This window comes from Ictalurus furcatus, chromosome 3, assembly GCF_023375685.1.
Source record: "Ictalurus furcatus strain D&B chromosome 3, Billie_1.0, whole genome shotgun sequence".
Lineage (NCBI taxonomy): Eukaryota > Metazoa > Chordata > Actinopteri > Siluriformes > Ictaluridae > Ictalurus > Ictalurus furcatus.
In genome coordinates, this window is record NC_071257.1 from 20,887,410 (window position 1) to 20,902,047 (window position 14,638).

The window sequence follows — 14,638 nt, forward strand, 5'->3', positions numbered from 1 at the left end:
TCCCATTCATCCATCCATCTTCTATACCACTTATCCTTCCTTCAGGGTCACGGGGAAACTTGGAGCCTATCCCAGGGAGCATCGGGCACAAGGCGGGGTACACCCTGGACAAGGTGCCAATCCATCGCAGGGCTGATTGATAGTCCCATTGTATTTATTTTCCACCTGGTATATATATGTATCTAAGTATTCTTGACCTCTTATTCAAATAGTTAAGTGCCCCATTATTGCGTCTTTGTATTAACATAGTGACCACAAAAAAAATCAATCTGTAGGAACATTAACATTTTTGGGCACAACCATAGTTGCTTTATACCCACCCCCTCCCAAAAACAGATTAAAAAATTGTTTTTTTTTTTGTTTAAAATAATAACTTTAAGGATTTAGCTTTAAAGAAGTATTTAATGCGATGGCCAAATCACCAAATACCTTACATTTCACAAAAGTGCATACGTGCTTTAACCAGTTTGCAAAAAGTGTGTGTACATCTCAAAGAAGTAAATACTGGTTCTCTTCTTCTTCTCAGTGATAAACGAGTGTCAGAAACGGAAAGTTGTGCAGCGCCACCTTGTGTACCGGGTTATTTCTGCTTTTCAATAAGCGCCATCTACTGTCAGGGAGTGAATCTGCTCTTTCATTCAGCTCTTCACCCATGTTTAACGCCTGGGTGTGAACACAAAAAAAAAATGCGGTGAAAAACAGACAGTTTAATGGACTGTGAAAAACGTCCCGGTGTGAACAGGCCCTGACACACCTGGACAATTTGGAAATTCCAAACAGCCTACAACCCATGTCTTTGGAAGGAAACCCCAAACCACGGGGAGGTCATGCAAACTTAGTGCACATAGGGCAGAGGCGGGATTCAAACCACCAACCCTGGAGGTGCGAGGCAATCCCAAACACGATCCAGTTTGAGTGAGTCTGTGCCCATGACAGCCTCAGATTCCTGTTCTTGGCTGTCAGGAGTGGAACCCAATGTGGTCTTCTGCTGTTGTAGCCCATCCACCTCAAGGTTTAATGTTTTGTGCATGCTGAGATGCTTTTCTGCTCACCACAGTAAAGAGTGATTATATATCCTTCCTGGGAGCTTGAACCAATCTGGATATTTTCCTCTGCCCTCTCAAATCAACAAGTAAATTCCACCCACAGAAATGTTGCTCACTCAGTGTTTTTTGTTTTTCGCACCTCTCTGTGCAACCTAGAGACTGTTGTGTGTGAAAATCCCAGGAGATCAGCAGTTTCTGAAATACTCTAACCAGCCCTTCAAGCACCAACAAACATGCCACGGTTAAAATCACAGAGATCACACTTTTTCCCCATTCTGATGTTAGATGGGAACTTTAACTGTATCTGCATGATTTACAGTATGTATACATTGTGCTGCGGCCACATGATTGGTTGACTGGGTTAACTGCATAAACGCGCAGGTGTTTAGATGTTCCTATTAAAGTGTATGGTGGGTGTAGCTTGACAATAACATAAATTTTCATTACGGAATATACTAAACAACTAGCAGGAAAAAAACAGATTAATATCAAATTAGTTTGATATGAAGACTATTCATAGTAGGTTATTTCAACTTAATTCTACAATTTTGATTCAGTAAGGAAAATACATACTTTTTAAAAACACATAATCTAAAATTATATATCAGACCCTGTAAATGGTGAGTAACACGGAGGTACAAATGAGGGTTCACAGCAAGTGTAAGCCCAGCACATCAGCATGTCTTTTAAGTGGGATAGCTTTGGGCCCAGAGGAGGTTGTTCATTTGTTATGGTTGACCCCTGGCTTTGTAAGAAGGGATGTATCTAGTTTGTAAAAGTGCTTTCATCTTGGCCCCTAAATATGTTTGAATTGAAAAGGGTTATGATGTATTTATATCGCTCTGAAAAGGACAATAGAAGAGGTCTCCCTCGGTCTTTCTCTCTCTCTCTCTCTCTCTCTCTCTCTCTCTCTCTTGCTCGGTGTCTGTGCCTCCGCCCTCTCCCCCCCCCACTTCAACTCACACCCGAGTTCACAGACCTTTTGGCTTTCTGTTCATGTCCCCTGTGTCTGAGGTCAGAGGAACATTCCACACACCGCCTTTTGCTTAGCTGGGTGGAACATCCCCAGATCAATTTGGACAAAATACAACAGAAAATTCATGAGAAGCTCAGCAGCCCACTGTCGTTATTGCTGCAGGCTATTAGTCACCAGACTCATTATGTCTTATTACAACACAAGCAAGGTGCAATGCAAAAGTCTGCAGTGCTTGGGAAGAATTACCAAGCCACTTTTGTTTGTGCTGTTATTTCCTCCTGGAATTTACAATCACATTTTCTGAATGTTTCTTCCCATTTGGAGCTGCAGGAAGCCCTGGAAGAATCATGTCTGTTTAGTCACGTTGTTTGCGTTCTATCATGAAGCAACTGTAATTAACTGAACATCAATTTTCTCCGTCAATCAACTCTGCCATGCTATTAAAAGGCAGATCAAATGAACATATGGCCCTTTTGTCGTCATTACAGATATGACTTATTTACAAATACTCGGAATAGAAAACCTACTGCAGGTTTGTGCTTCTGTATATATCTGCAGTCCGTATGCAAAAAGGAACCTACAGGAGTATAAATTCTCACCACACAGCATCTAAGGGAAAAATGCTTTTTAGCAAGTACCAGAAGTTTCCATCTCAAATGCACCCAGGGAACACCTGTATGTGGCATGTGTCTAATGATCTGCTTCTGGAAAGCCTGCATAGAAGGGGCATATTGACTGCAATTATTCAGGACACCACCTGCAGTCAGGGGCTATAGCTCCCATGCAGTGCTTTCAGTAGTAAGCGCCCTGTATTTAACATGTGGGAACGCACATTCTGTCCGTTATCGCTTTATTGTTGCAGACTTTTTCCCCCCTTCTTTCACTTGCTTTTTTTTGTAAAAAACTAATTGAATTCTTGACTCCTAAGACACAGCTCGCTCTACTAGACTTGAGAAAGTGAGAGAGAGAGAGAGAGAGAGGGAGAGACGAAAGGAAGAATGGAAGACGCAAGTTTCAGGATTTTTTCCCCCTCTTTCTCTTTTTTTGTGTTTGAGTGGGGTGGAGCAATGGGGGTGAAATTGTGGTGGGTGGGGTTGGAGCAGCATAGAGGGGTGAGTCTCCATGTACTTTGATACGAAAGGGTCAGAGGTCATGCTCCCTCCGTTTGCCAGGGAGAGGCGATTTGGGGGCGGTTTATCCAACAATCATTTTCTTTGGAACGTTTCAAAGGCAGTACCCCTGCAACATCTTTGTAGTTGTGCTTGACCAACTCTAGACAAAACAGATTCTGCCAAAAAGGACCCTTTCTCACCTCTCCTTGGGGTTGCTTCTCTCTTCGATGCCTTGCACCCCCTCCCCCTTCATCTCCCATGGTCTGATCAATGTAGACTCACTACAACTGCTGAGGCATTGTCTACTCTGCTCTTTGACACATGCAGATCAACTGTCACAGGCTCGACCAATTGTGCTTATAGCACAACTCCTGGGGACCATATGACCATATGCATCAACCTTTGTGCTACAGGTTATGAGAAATCATTCACATACACACATGAAGGTATACATGCTTCCTGAACACTACATTGACTGGCTACAGTCAGAATATCTAGGAGCAACAGCCATGCCTGTCATCATTATACCAAGGGAAGCAGTGTATTTGATCACTCACATGTATCTATGGTGCTGAAATCGCTACCATTTCCCCAGCAAAACATAATATATGAACATACAGAAACTATTAATTAATTCAGAGACAAATGCTCTGATAATTATTACAGTAGGGTTTTTAAAAATCACTGAAGACAGATTTCCCAAAACTACTCTAGCTTCAGGTCTGTCATACTATGATCTAAGAAGTATGATGCTTATGGCAAAATTGAACCCAGAAGAGTAACATGTCAGGGCAAATCAGCTTTATTTTGCACATTAAAATTATTAATGTCTTAACATTTGTCACAGTCACTTGAACTAGAATGTAATTTTAGCTTGTATGAAGACTCGCATAAAACACATGAAAGCCCTTGTATCTGGAGAACAAATGATTTGGCATGCTGAGTGTACACACATCGGCTAGAGTTACATTCCCTTGGATGGAGTCTTCTAGACTCTACAAGCCCTAGCTTGTTAGCAAGGGTCTGACATGTTTGACATTACAGGAAACAGTTTAGCTGACTATTAGTCACACACTCACAAATGCTTCCTTATAATTCACCAGGAAAACAGAATAAGAGAAAAACGGGTCAATCGAAGCTGTTGGCGCACTGGCCTATAAAAGGCTAGAAGTTATTAATAGGTCAGGTCTATTACCATATTGCCTTCCTTACTGCACTTATGCTAGTGTTATCCAACATAATGAGTCATTAGTGTGAAAGAATAAACACCAGTTATGCGTCATATAACCATATAAATCACATTAAACCTAGTATTAAATTAGAGTGTTTTATGGCATGATAATGACATTTCTTTTTAGAGATGATTTTTTTAATTGCAATGAGCCCTTCAAAAAAAAACAAAAAACAAACAAATATATATGACGGGGATGATATCATAAGCATAATTACTATCTTATTATTTCTTATTATGATATTACAATAAAACAAATATACGGCTAGAGCTATTTTTTGAAAGGATTAATTTCAAGTGGTCTTGTTCTATTGGCAAATAATTCAACTTATTTAAGCACTTATTTCTAAAAGCAAGCAAAATCTGCCAGGAGAACAACAACACAATTTCAAGCTTTAGTTAAATAATGAGAAATATTACAAATTAATTCAGGATACTTTCACTTGAAAGGATTTTTACAGTACAAGTCCTTTAAAAAAATGATTATGCAAACTGTCCATTGCACTATACTATAATTATAGCCACTAGAAATCCTGAAAGAGCAGCTTTCAACAAACTGAACAAGCTATTTCAGGTTGTATTATAAAAGAGACCAGCAGTAGTGGAAAATAATCCGCTTTAAGACTAAGTGACCAAGGTGACCAAGACCTAACATGACTAAGACTGCTCGAATTGCAAGATACACTGGTGGCGAGGGTGGCAAGCCTAAAGAATCAAGACCACAAATGACAAATAATTTAAGCAGATTTGAGTTCAGACACATTTTCTTCAGCTTGTTCACTGTGTCTTTCATACAAAGTGGTTTGCCAATGAAGAGAAATAAGAGCAACGCTGGAAGTCAGAGTACTTTCAGATGCAGTTTTTATAATGTAATATATACAACAAAATGTTATACTATATTCACCGATACAAATGTTATATTATATTCCACTACTGATATCATCTAGTTTGCAACAGTCCAGTCCAACTAACTGCAAACACTTTCACAATTTGCCACTTGCAAGACTAATACAACTACTGAGAGACAAGATGGGTTTCTGAGCAGATGATTCGTTAAAGAAAAGAAGAAAAGAGTGTTATAATCATGCCTAGCATGGTTACAAATTCAACTGTGAAAAGCAATCCTGGGAAAAACGAGTAGCCAGAACACTGCTGAGATCAATCATGTTCACAGCAAAGAGATACGAGATAGAAGAATCAACCTTGGCATTTTTCTCCAGCCACAATATCCCTGTAATGAACCTTGAGATGATGTTCAGTGGAAAAACTGACCAGAAAAAAGTATGAGTGGGAGGGGAGAGAGAGTGGAAGAGACAGATGGACAGAAGGGTAGCCAATAAGTAGAAAGAAACCAAAGAAAAAGAAAGAATGAAATAGAGAGGAGTAACAGTACGACAACAAGAACAGTGAATAGTACAATCACATTTACGTTATACTACTGCTGTTTTTCCCTTGGTGCATACAATAAAATGTACGACACATCAGTGTCAAAAGCACACCCACACTTCTCTTTCTCATGCTCTTCTTCCCCTGCTCTCCTTTTCTTTAGGACGCTGTCGTTTTCTGTGCCTCCTGTCTCACTCCCTGCCCTTTAGATACCTCAGGCGTGAAGCTGGAACAATTACATTTGCAACACAAGGGGCTCTTCGTCACCCGGCTTCCCAAATTAAAACGCACATTGTACAACCGGCATTTCATAACCCTCTACTACCACCTTTAAGATATTCCAAGATAGATCTCGGCTCTTTGATTATAACTTACAGGTAACAATTACAGGTAATCATAACAAATCAAACAGGTGTTGCAGTTATCGTGACATGTTAAGAAGTAAAAAGGCTTACAAGAGCTACTAATAGCAGAACTCAGATTGGACTACTTTCATCAAATTCATTACAATGTCTTTAGGATTTGTTTCACTTTATCCTTCAAATTATTTCAAGCACATTGAGCACATCCTAACGATCAAAAATGATTCAACTGATTCAAGTCCTCGCCGTCCTCACAGTTGCCAATATACTACAAATAGTGTAGTGTTTCGAAGCCAAACTAGTTGACACCTTTTAGAGCATTAAATTAACTTCTCCCACTGTCAATGTATTAAAAAGAAGTTGGTCTATTATTTGGGTGCAGCAGTCTGTTTCAGCGGCCTGCTATTTCAGCCATCAAATTGGAGAATTAATGATGTGGATAATCGTTTCTTATTCAGAAATCTAAATTCGCGGATGAACAGTCAGGGCACCAGGGTTTAATAATTTAGCCGAATGGATAAAACAGCACAGAGCCACTGTATGCGCTTGATAGATCAGCTGCCTGACACGCAGAGGCAGGTGGAGGCTCAGTACTAGTGTTACAGCTTCATGCTGCTGTGTGTCATTAAGTGTGTGGGTGTATACATGGCTGAGCAATCAAAGGCAACAGAAGTGAAGGCAACCCTGCTTCGACATTATATCCTGCCTCGGTTTTTTCCCCCCTTTCATGTCCCTCATTGCCTTTTGTCTCACTTTTTTTTTTAACCTAGCTCATCACATTAAGAAAAAAAACCCCCAGATTTGCTAGATGTAACTGGGTGAAGAGACTAAATATGTTAATATTTGTGTAATTCCTATTCATGGTCTCAAAGAAGGCTACAGCTTATAAAATGTAATAATGATCATTTAGATTAAAAAAAAGAAAAGAAAAGAAAAGAAAAGAAAAACAGAGACTAAGTACCATATCAAAAATTCAAAGTATGTTACTTTATAGTTCAACAGATATGGCAAAGCAAAGGTCAAGGTTCAAGTCAATGAAAAAAAAAATCTGCATATTCTACACCATGAGGGGGCACAATTCTGCTTTCTAATCATTTAGGATCAGGATCCCATTCTTCACCATCTGCATTTCAGAGGTGTTAGCTGACTGACTTCAAAGCAACGGCATGGCAATAAATTGAAGAGTACATTTATTAAAAAAAAAAAAAAAAAAAAAAAAAAAAAAAAAAAGGTTGGCCACCTGCATTGGTGCATCCTGCCTCTGACCATTTCAGTCCTCTACCCATAATGCTGCCTTCCATACGTGTAATAAACATCTTCTTTTAGAAAGCTTCACTAACAAGTAAATAACAACACATTTTTATTTCATATACACATCCCTATGAACAAGTTGTTACTACAGAAAAGATAACACATTAGAATGAGCAGGTTAATATAAACCTGTGATTTGCAGCTGGCACTACTGTCCAAGCCATGTGCTTATAGAAAATTTGAGCTCAAACAAGTTCTTGTAATGCTGATAAGCAAAATGTCCCCAACCGTGATGTTAAATACAAAATCCAGCTTTCTGTTTCCACTGATAATGGACGCACGAGTGCTGCTCAAACTCTTAAGCACAAATAAAACTCATGCATCTGAGAGAATGAAGACAATAACACCACCAGAAACGTTAAAACAAGAACATGGACTCACCAGAGAGAGGGGCTGATGGCCACTGACCACACTCTGTCATAAGTAGGGATGATATGAAGACATTTGCCCAGCTGGTCTGGATTTAACGTCCACAGCTAAAAGCAAAAAAGAACAAGACAACATTGGAGTCATGCATCTTTAACAAAACATGAAATAAAATCCTTAGTGCCACTAGTTTTCTGTGACTCTGGATGCACCAAAATTTTGGCCGCCAAAAATGCCATTTTTGGTTTTTGTCTGAAAGTGAAAAAAGGCAGAAAATATATGACCCCCCTCAGTGCTCGCTCCCCCTGAGATTTCACTCTTGATCTAACTGACTGTTATCGTTGCACTGCAGCATTACTAGAGCCGTGATTTAAAGAGCATTACTTTGATGCTGAGCAGCGTGCACAGGAAATGATACAGGCCGAGCTGGAGGTGATGAGGATCGACACGCAGCACAGAGCAAAGTGTGCCAGAGAAATGGCACAGGGGCAAACTCCCTCACTTTCTGACATGTTTGATGAGATTCTACAGGAAAGCGCCCAGATCTACAGCAGTGCCACAACAAGCACAGCTACGCTTTCCACTGCTTGCACGGATTGCATGCAGGTATTTATCTGTCCCAAGAACCAGCACAGAGAGTGAGAGACTATTCAGTGCAGCATCTCATGATGAGAAGAGGAAGCGTCTCACCCGCCAGAAAGCTGAGCAGCTTTTGCTTTTGAAGAGAAACCTGCCACTTTTGCTTAAATAGAAAGCAGTCCAATTTGCTACGTGTACAGCAATTACATTAAAATTCGAGTAGCCCTGCAAAACTTTGTTCTTGACTTGAGGCTACATCTGTTGTTTACAGTTTGAGGTCGGTTTTAGTTCTATTGCTGTTGTTTTGCACAATAATCTTTAATTAATGTGGAAATACGTTTACATAAACAGAACAGAGGCCTAGTTCATTACTTGACCACTGTTTTGCATATCATAATAGTTTTCTAGAACTTTACATTGTTTGGATAATTGGATAAAAAAAACTGTTAAATTTAATCATTAAAGAACTGAATGAAGAATAATATATTTAATATTGTTTTTGGTTTGGTGTGTTCATTTCAATAAATGTGTGATCATTTTACTGGTTTGTAGTTTTTCAATTCAGATTCATTAAATTCATGAAATGAATTAAAAAGTCTAATATTAATACAATTATACAAAAAAAAAATTTAAATGGGTTTTTAAAAAATTAATTTACAAAAAAAGAAGTTTTTTTTAAATGGGTTTTTAAAAAATTCATTTTCCGTTTTCGGCCATGTGCATCCTGAACTTTCGGTTTCGGCCCAGAATTTTCCTTTTGGCGCATCACTAGTACAGACTAACTTTCCCTCTTCCTAACACACCTATATAAAGCAATCAAGAACTGAATACATGATACAGATGTGTTGGGACCTGACCGAAAATAAAAAAAACAACAGACAAAGCATTAGACATAGATTACAGTCTTTAAGTTACCCATCATGTGTTCCAGTCAAGATGAAACTAGTCTGCTATATCTCAGGCCTGAATAAATGCTTTTCAACATACTTTTTTTTAATGGCTTAAAATATAAGATCTTAACGACAGCATGGTGTCTTCTTCTTACCTTAGCAGTCTTGTCTCTAGAGCCACTAATGATCAATTCACCCTTGCAGTCAATACAGTTCACCTCCTGATTATGCCCATAATACTCCACAGAATAATCACGGTTTTTGTAATGGACGATGATCTTCCCATCTCTGTCAAACACAACAAAATCTAATAAGTTAATGAAGCAGTGCTGTTTCCATAAAAAAATTTAATCAAGCTTCCTACAGCTTAAGGAAAGTTAGATTTAAGACTTTTAAAGACTTTTTAATGCCATTCTTCTAAACATACAGTCTTTAAATCTTGTTCAATTGGATTCAAGTCAGGTGATTGACTGGGCCATTCTAACGACTGGGCAATTTTTTTTCTCTGAAACCAGAGAAAAAATTTCCTTTACTGTGTGCTTTGGATCGTTGTTTTGCTGGAAGGCCCACCCACATCTAATCTTCATCATCCTGGTGGATGGCAGCAGATTCTTCTCAAGAATCTCCTGGTAAAGGGCTCCCTTCATCATTCCTTCAATTATATGAAGTCTGCCAGTACCATGCGATGAAAAACAGACCCACACCATGATGCTTCCACCTCCAAACTTCACTGTTGGTATAGTGTTTTACGGGTGATGTGCAGTGCCTTTTCTTCTCCAAAAATGGTGTGTAGTAAGACAGCCAAAAAGTTACATTTTGCTCTCGTCTGACCAGACTGCACTCTCCCAGTATTTCATAGGTTTGTCCAAATGACTTGTAGCAAACTTTAAACGAGTTTCGACATGCCTTTTCTTTGGTAAAGGAGTCTTGCAGGATGAGCATGAGCAGTGGAGTGCATTGCCTATTGTTCTCTCTGTGATGAGCTCACCTGCTGCCTCAAAGTGTTTCTGGAGCTCTTTCCGAGTAGTCCTTGGCTCTTGGGAGATACTCTTCTGACTATTCCTCTGACTCCTGGTCAGAAATCTTGCGAGGAGGTCCTGTGCGTGGTCGGTTGATGACGAAGTGATGTTCCTTCCACTTGTGGATAATGGCCCCAGTGGTGCTTACTGGAGGATTCAGAAGTTTTGAAATACGTCTGTATGTGATTCTATCAGTATGTTTTGCAACAATAATGTTGCAAAGGTCTTGGGAGAGCTCTTTGCTTTTACCCATCATGAGATGTTTCTTGTGTGACACCTTAGTAACGAAAAGCATTTTTACAGACCATCAATTTACTAACCCAGCTGATATTAATTTGCACAGATAGGGAGTATAATTACTTACGGATTTCAGCTGGTTCCTTGCCTTACCTTGCCTTGGAGAACTGCTTTTTCTTAGCATGTTCAATGCATTTTTTCTGTGTCATTCCACTTTATTACACACAACTTTATTTATGGACTTTAATGCTGTGAATTCGTTATAGTTCCAGATTTCTTGAATTAATACCAAAGTCTGGTGAAAATTTCATGTGAATAACCTCATTGGAAATATATTTACTGAAAAAAATGTTGACGCGTTCAATACTTATTTCTTCCACTGTGTGTGTGTATATATATATATATATATATATATATATATATATATATATATATATATATATATGTATGTGCGTGTGTGTGTGTGAAATATATTTGAAAAATTGTCTTTATTGTTTAACCGTTTGAGCTTTTGTTAAAAAAATTCGCAAAAATACTCCGCTCTCATGGATTTTTGTTTTTCCATATGGAAATATAGGCTGTGCATATTAATATATTAATATAGTGTGTACATATTAAGCTCACATAATCTCTACTGTACCATTTTAAAACTTTTTCAAACTCAAAATGTTTTTCAGTAGTGCAGTTTTTATTATCATTACTACTACTACTATTATTATTTTTATTTATTATTATTATTATTATTATTATTATTATTATTGCAACCCTTGCAAGGCTGTAGAGATTCCTCCATGTGAACAGATTGGTGTTAAAGGATAAACCAGTAGCTTGGTTAAGATGTGTCTGCAGTTTGCTGCCAAGGTTTGGGTCCACATGTCCCCTTAGAGGTCAGAGTCATTGCAAATCAATACAAATTTATTCTATCACCTTTATCCTATGATGAACCATTTCCTTCTTGATGGGAGTGGTCTCTTCTAGGACAACAATGTCGGCATTCACAGGGCACAAGGGCTCATTTAATGGTTTGAGAATGAAAATAATCTAAATCATATGCTACAGTCTTCAGTCACCAGATCTCAACCATTTTAACACCTGGGAGAATTTGGAGTGATATGTTATATAGTGCTTGCCTTCACCATCATCATCAGAATACCAAAATGAGAGTATATTTTGGAAGAATTAGCATAAATGCCAAGGTGCAATGAAGCTGTTCTATCAGATCATGATAGACCAACACCGTATTAAGAGACTCTTTGTTGATTTTCCTTATGTTCCTTAAACATACTGTAATTAGGTTCAAACTACTAAATACTTGTATCAGATAGGCTGCTGATGGATGATTACCAACATGTCATTATAAAATAACTATAAATTACCCTCCAGCGCTGATGAGATGTTCATCCGTCAACGTGAATCGACACACGTCTTCTTGGTGTCCTGAAAAAACGTCCACCCTATTATGTTGAAACCTCCCTCTCTCAGCCCCCCTGAGATCGTACACTCCAATGTCTGCTGCCTGAGAAAGATACAGCAAATCTCCATCCAGCTGTAGCCACGGCAACAAGCTGTGGAGGAAAAATTAAGGGATGGAAATTACTCCTACACATGTAGCTCAGTCAGGCTTCTAAGGTTTTAAAGGTGATAAAGTGGATAATAAACGTGACAATGATTTCTTGTCCCAGCTGGTAATGTCAATGACACACCCACAACCACATTTAAAGTAGTTATTTCATCATGGAATGGACAATAAAAAGACATGTTCTAAGGTCATGCATGGAGAGAAAGAAACAGCATGTTAAACGAAAACGTACAATCCTTTAAGTATCTTAATAACTGGTCATGTCATATCTTGGTAACACTTTACAATAAGGGTACTGATTAATCATGTACAGTGTTGTGAAAAGTATTTACCCCATCCTGATTTCTTCTGCTTTTGTGTAGCTCATACTAAGCAGTTTTAGATCTTCAAACAAAATATAACATAAAACAAAGGCAACGTGAGTAAACATAAAAATACAGTTTCTATTATTATTTTTATTTTATTGAAGCAAAAAAAAGCTATCCAACACCTATGTATGTGAAAAAACGAATTGCCCTCTTAAAATTAAAATCTGGTTGTGCCACCTTTAGCAGCAATAACTGCAACCAAACTCTTCCAATAACTGGAGATCAGTCTTTCACTTACTTCCAGGATGATTTACTCCTATGCTTCGGATCATTGCCTTGCTGCATAATTCAGTTCCGCTTGAGTTTCAACTTATGGACTGAAGACTGAACATTCTCCTTTAGGATCTTCAGGTAGAGAGCAGAATTCAATTTTTTCCCTCAATTATTGCAAGTTTCCCAGGCCCTGAAACAGCAAAGCATCCCCACACCATCACACTTCCACCACCATGCTTGACTGTAGGTATGATGATCTTTTTGTGGAATTCTGTGTTTGTTTTATGTCAGATGTAACGGGACCCTGTCTTCCAAACAGTTGCACTTTCGACTCATCAGTCCAGAGAACATTCTCCCAAAAGATCTGAGGATCATCAAAGTGTATTTTGGCAACATTCAGATGAGCCTTAACATTCTTCTGGGTTAGCAGTGGTTTTCACCTCGCCACTCTTCCATGGATGCCATTTTTTGCCCAGTGTCTTTCTGATAGTGGAGTCATGCTCAGTGACCTTTATTGATGCAAGAGAGTCCTGTAGGTCCTTTGATGTTGGCTCTTTTGTGACTTCCTGGATGAGTCGTTGCTGTACTCTTGGAGGAATTTTGGAAGGTTGGCCACTTCTGAGAAGGTGCAGAGTTTTTCCATTTGGAGATAGTGTCTCTCGTTAATTAATGGTGCACTTATATAGCACTTTTATCCAAAGCGCTTTACACTGTGTCTCATTCACCCATTCACACACACCAATGGTAGCAGAGCTGCCATGCAAGGCACTAACTTGCCATCGGGAGCAACTTGGGGTTCAGTGTCTTGCCCAAGGACATTTCGGCCGGGAATCAAACCGCCAACCCTACGATTAGTGGACAACCCGCTCTACCAACTGAGCCACAGCCGCCCCACTGTGGTCCGTTGGAGTCCCAGAGCCTTTGAAATAGCTTTGTAACCCTTCACAGACTGATGCATTTCAGTCACCTTCTTCCACATAATTTCTGGAATTTCTTTCAATTTTGGCATAGTGTGTTACTGGGTAAGACCTTTTAACCAACTTCATGCTGTTGAAAAAGTTCTATTAAAGTGTTGATTTGGTTGAACAGGTTTTGCAGTAATCAGGCCTGTTTGCGTCTAGTCCAGCTGAACCGCATTAGGAATACAGTTTCACAGATTTGGGGAATTAGTAACTACAGGGGCAAATATATTTTCACACAGGCCCAGTTGGTATGGGATAACCTTTTTGCTGAAAAGGTTATCCTATGTGAAAGTCATGTGAGAAAATGAGGACACCCCATGGAAATTGTTGGCTTTTTTGACATATTTAGAAAAGCAAACATTTGATCCTTTTTGAAACAGTGCCTATTAATAAAGTTGATATACTTTATTATGAAAATATTTATAAATAAAATTTATTCATGAAAACCACAAGGAAAACTCTCTTTTCCAATCATTTATTCAACAGAAATATCAATAAATATGATGTTCTTCAGTGGAAAAAGTAAGTACACCCTTGGCCCCCTTTACCAGAAATAACTTTTGGAGGCATTTTGCATAATTGTCCACCAGGCTTGCTGGAATTTTTGACTACTCTTCCATGCAATATTCTTTCAGTTTCAAGATGTTTGAGGGTTTTCTTGCATGTACTGCCCATTTCAAATCCCCCACAACTTGTCAATGGGATTCAAATCCAAGCTTTGCCTAGGTCATTCCATAACCCTCATTTTTGTTCATTTAAATTGTGACAATTACTACAAAATATAAAATTCATTTGATTGCATGTATCACCTTCATTAATAGGCACTGTTTCAAAGAGGATAAAATGTTTGCTTGTCTAAATATGTACAAAAAAACAACAACAATTTCAAGTACTTATTTTTTCACATGACTGTAATTCAGATACTAGTACATGATTAATCATGTACCCTTACTGTAAAGTGTTACCCATATCATTGAGTTAACTGATTTGAACATATCCCA

The 14,638-nt window shown here is 38.6% G+C and overlaps 1 protein-coding gene across 2 annotated transcripts in view; it reads right to left on the reverse strand.

The window, feature by feature from the left end:
* Positions 1-14,638, reverse strand: part of fbxw4 (F-box and WD repeat domain containing 4) — a 30,461-nt gene that overhangs the window by 12,106 nt on the left and 3,717 nt on the right. For both annotated transcript variants that reach the window (XM_053621376.1, XM_053621375.1), the window contains exons 3-5: positions 11,892-12,080; positions 9,415-9,547; positions 7,806-7,900 (exon numbers count right to left, since the gene is read on the reverse strand). In XM_053621376.1, coding sequence (XP_053477351.1) covers positions 7,806-7,900; positions 9,415-9,547; positions 11,892-12,080 — 417 coding nt within the window. The remainder of the gene's footprint in view (positions 1-7,805; positions 7,901-9,414; positions 9,548-11,891; positions 12,081-14,638) is intronic.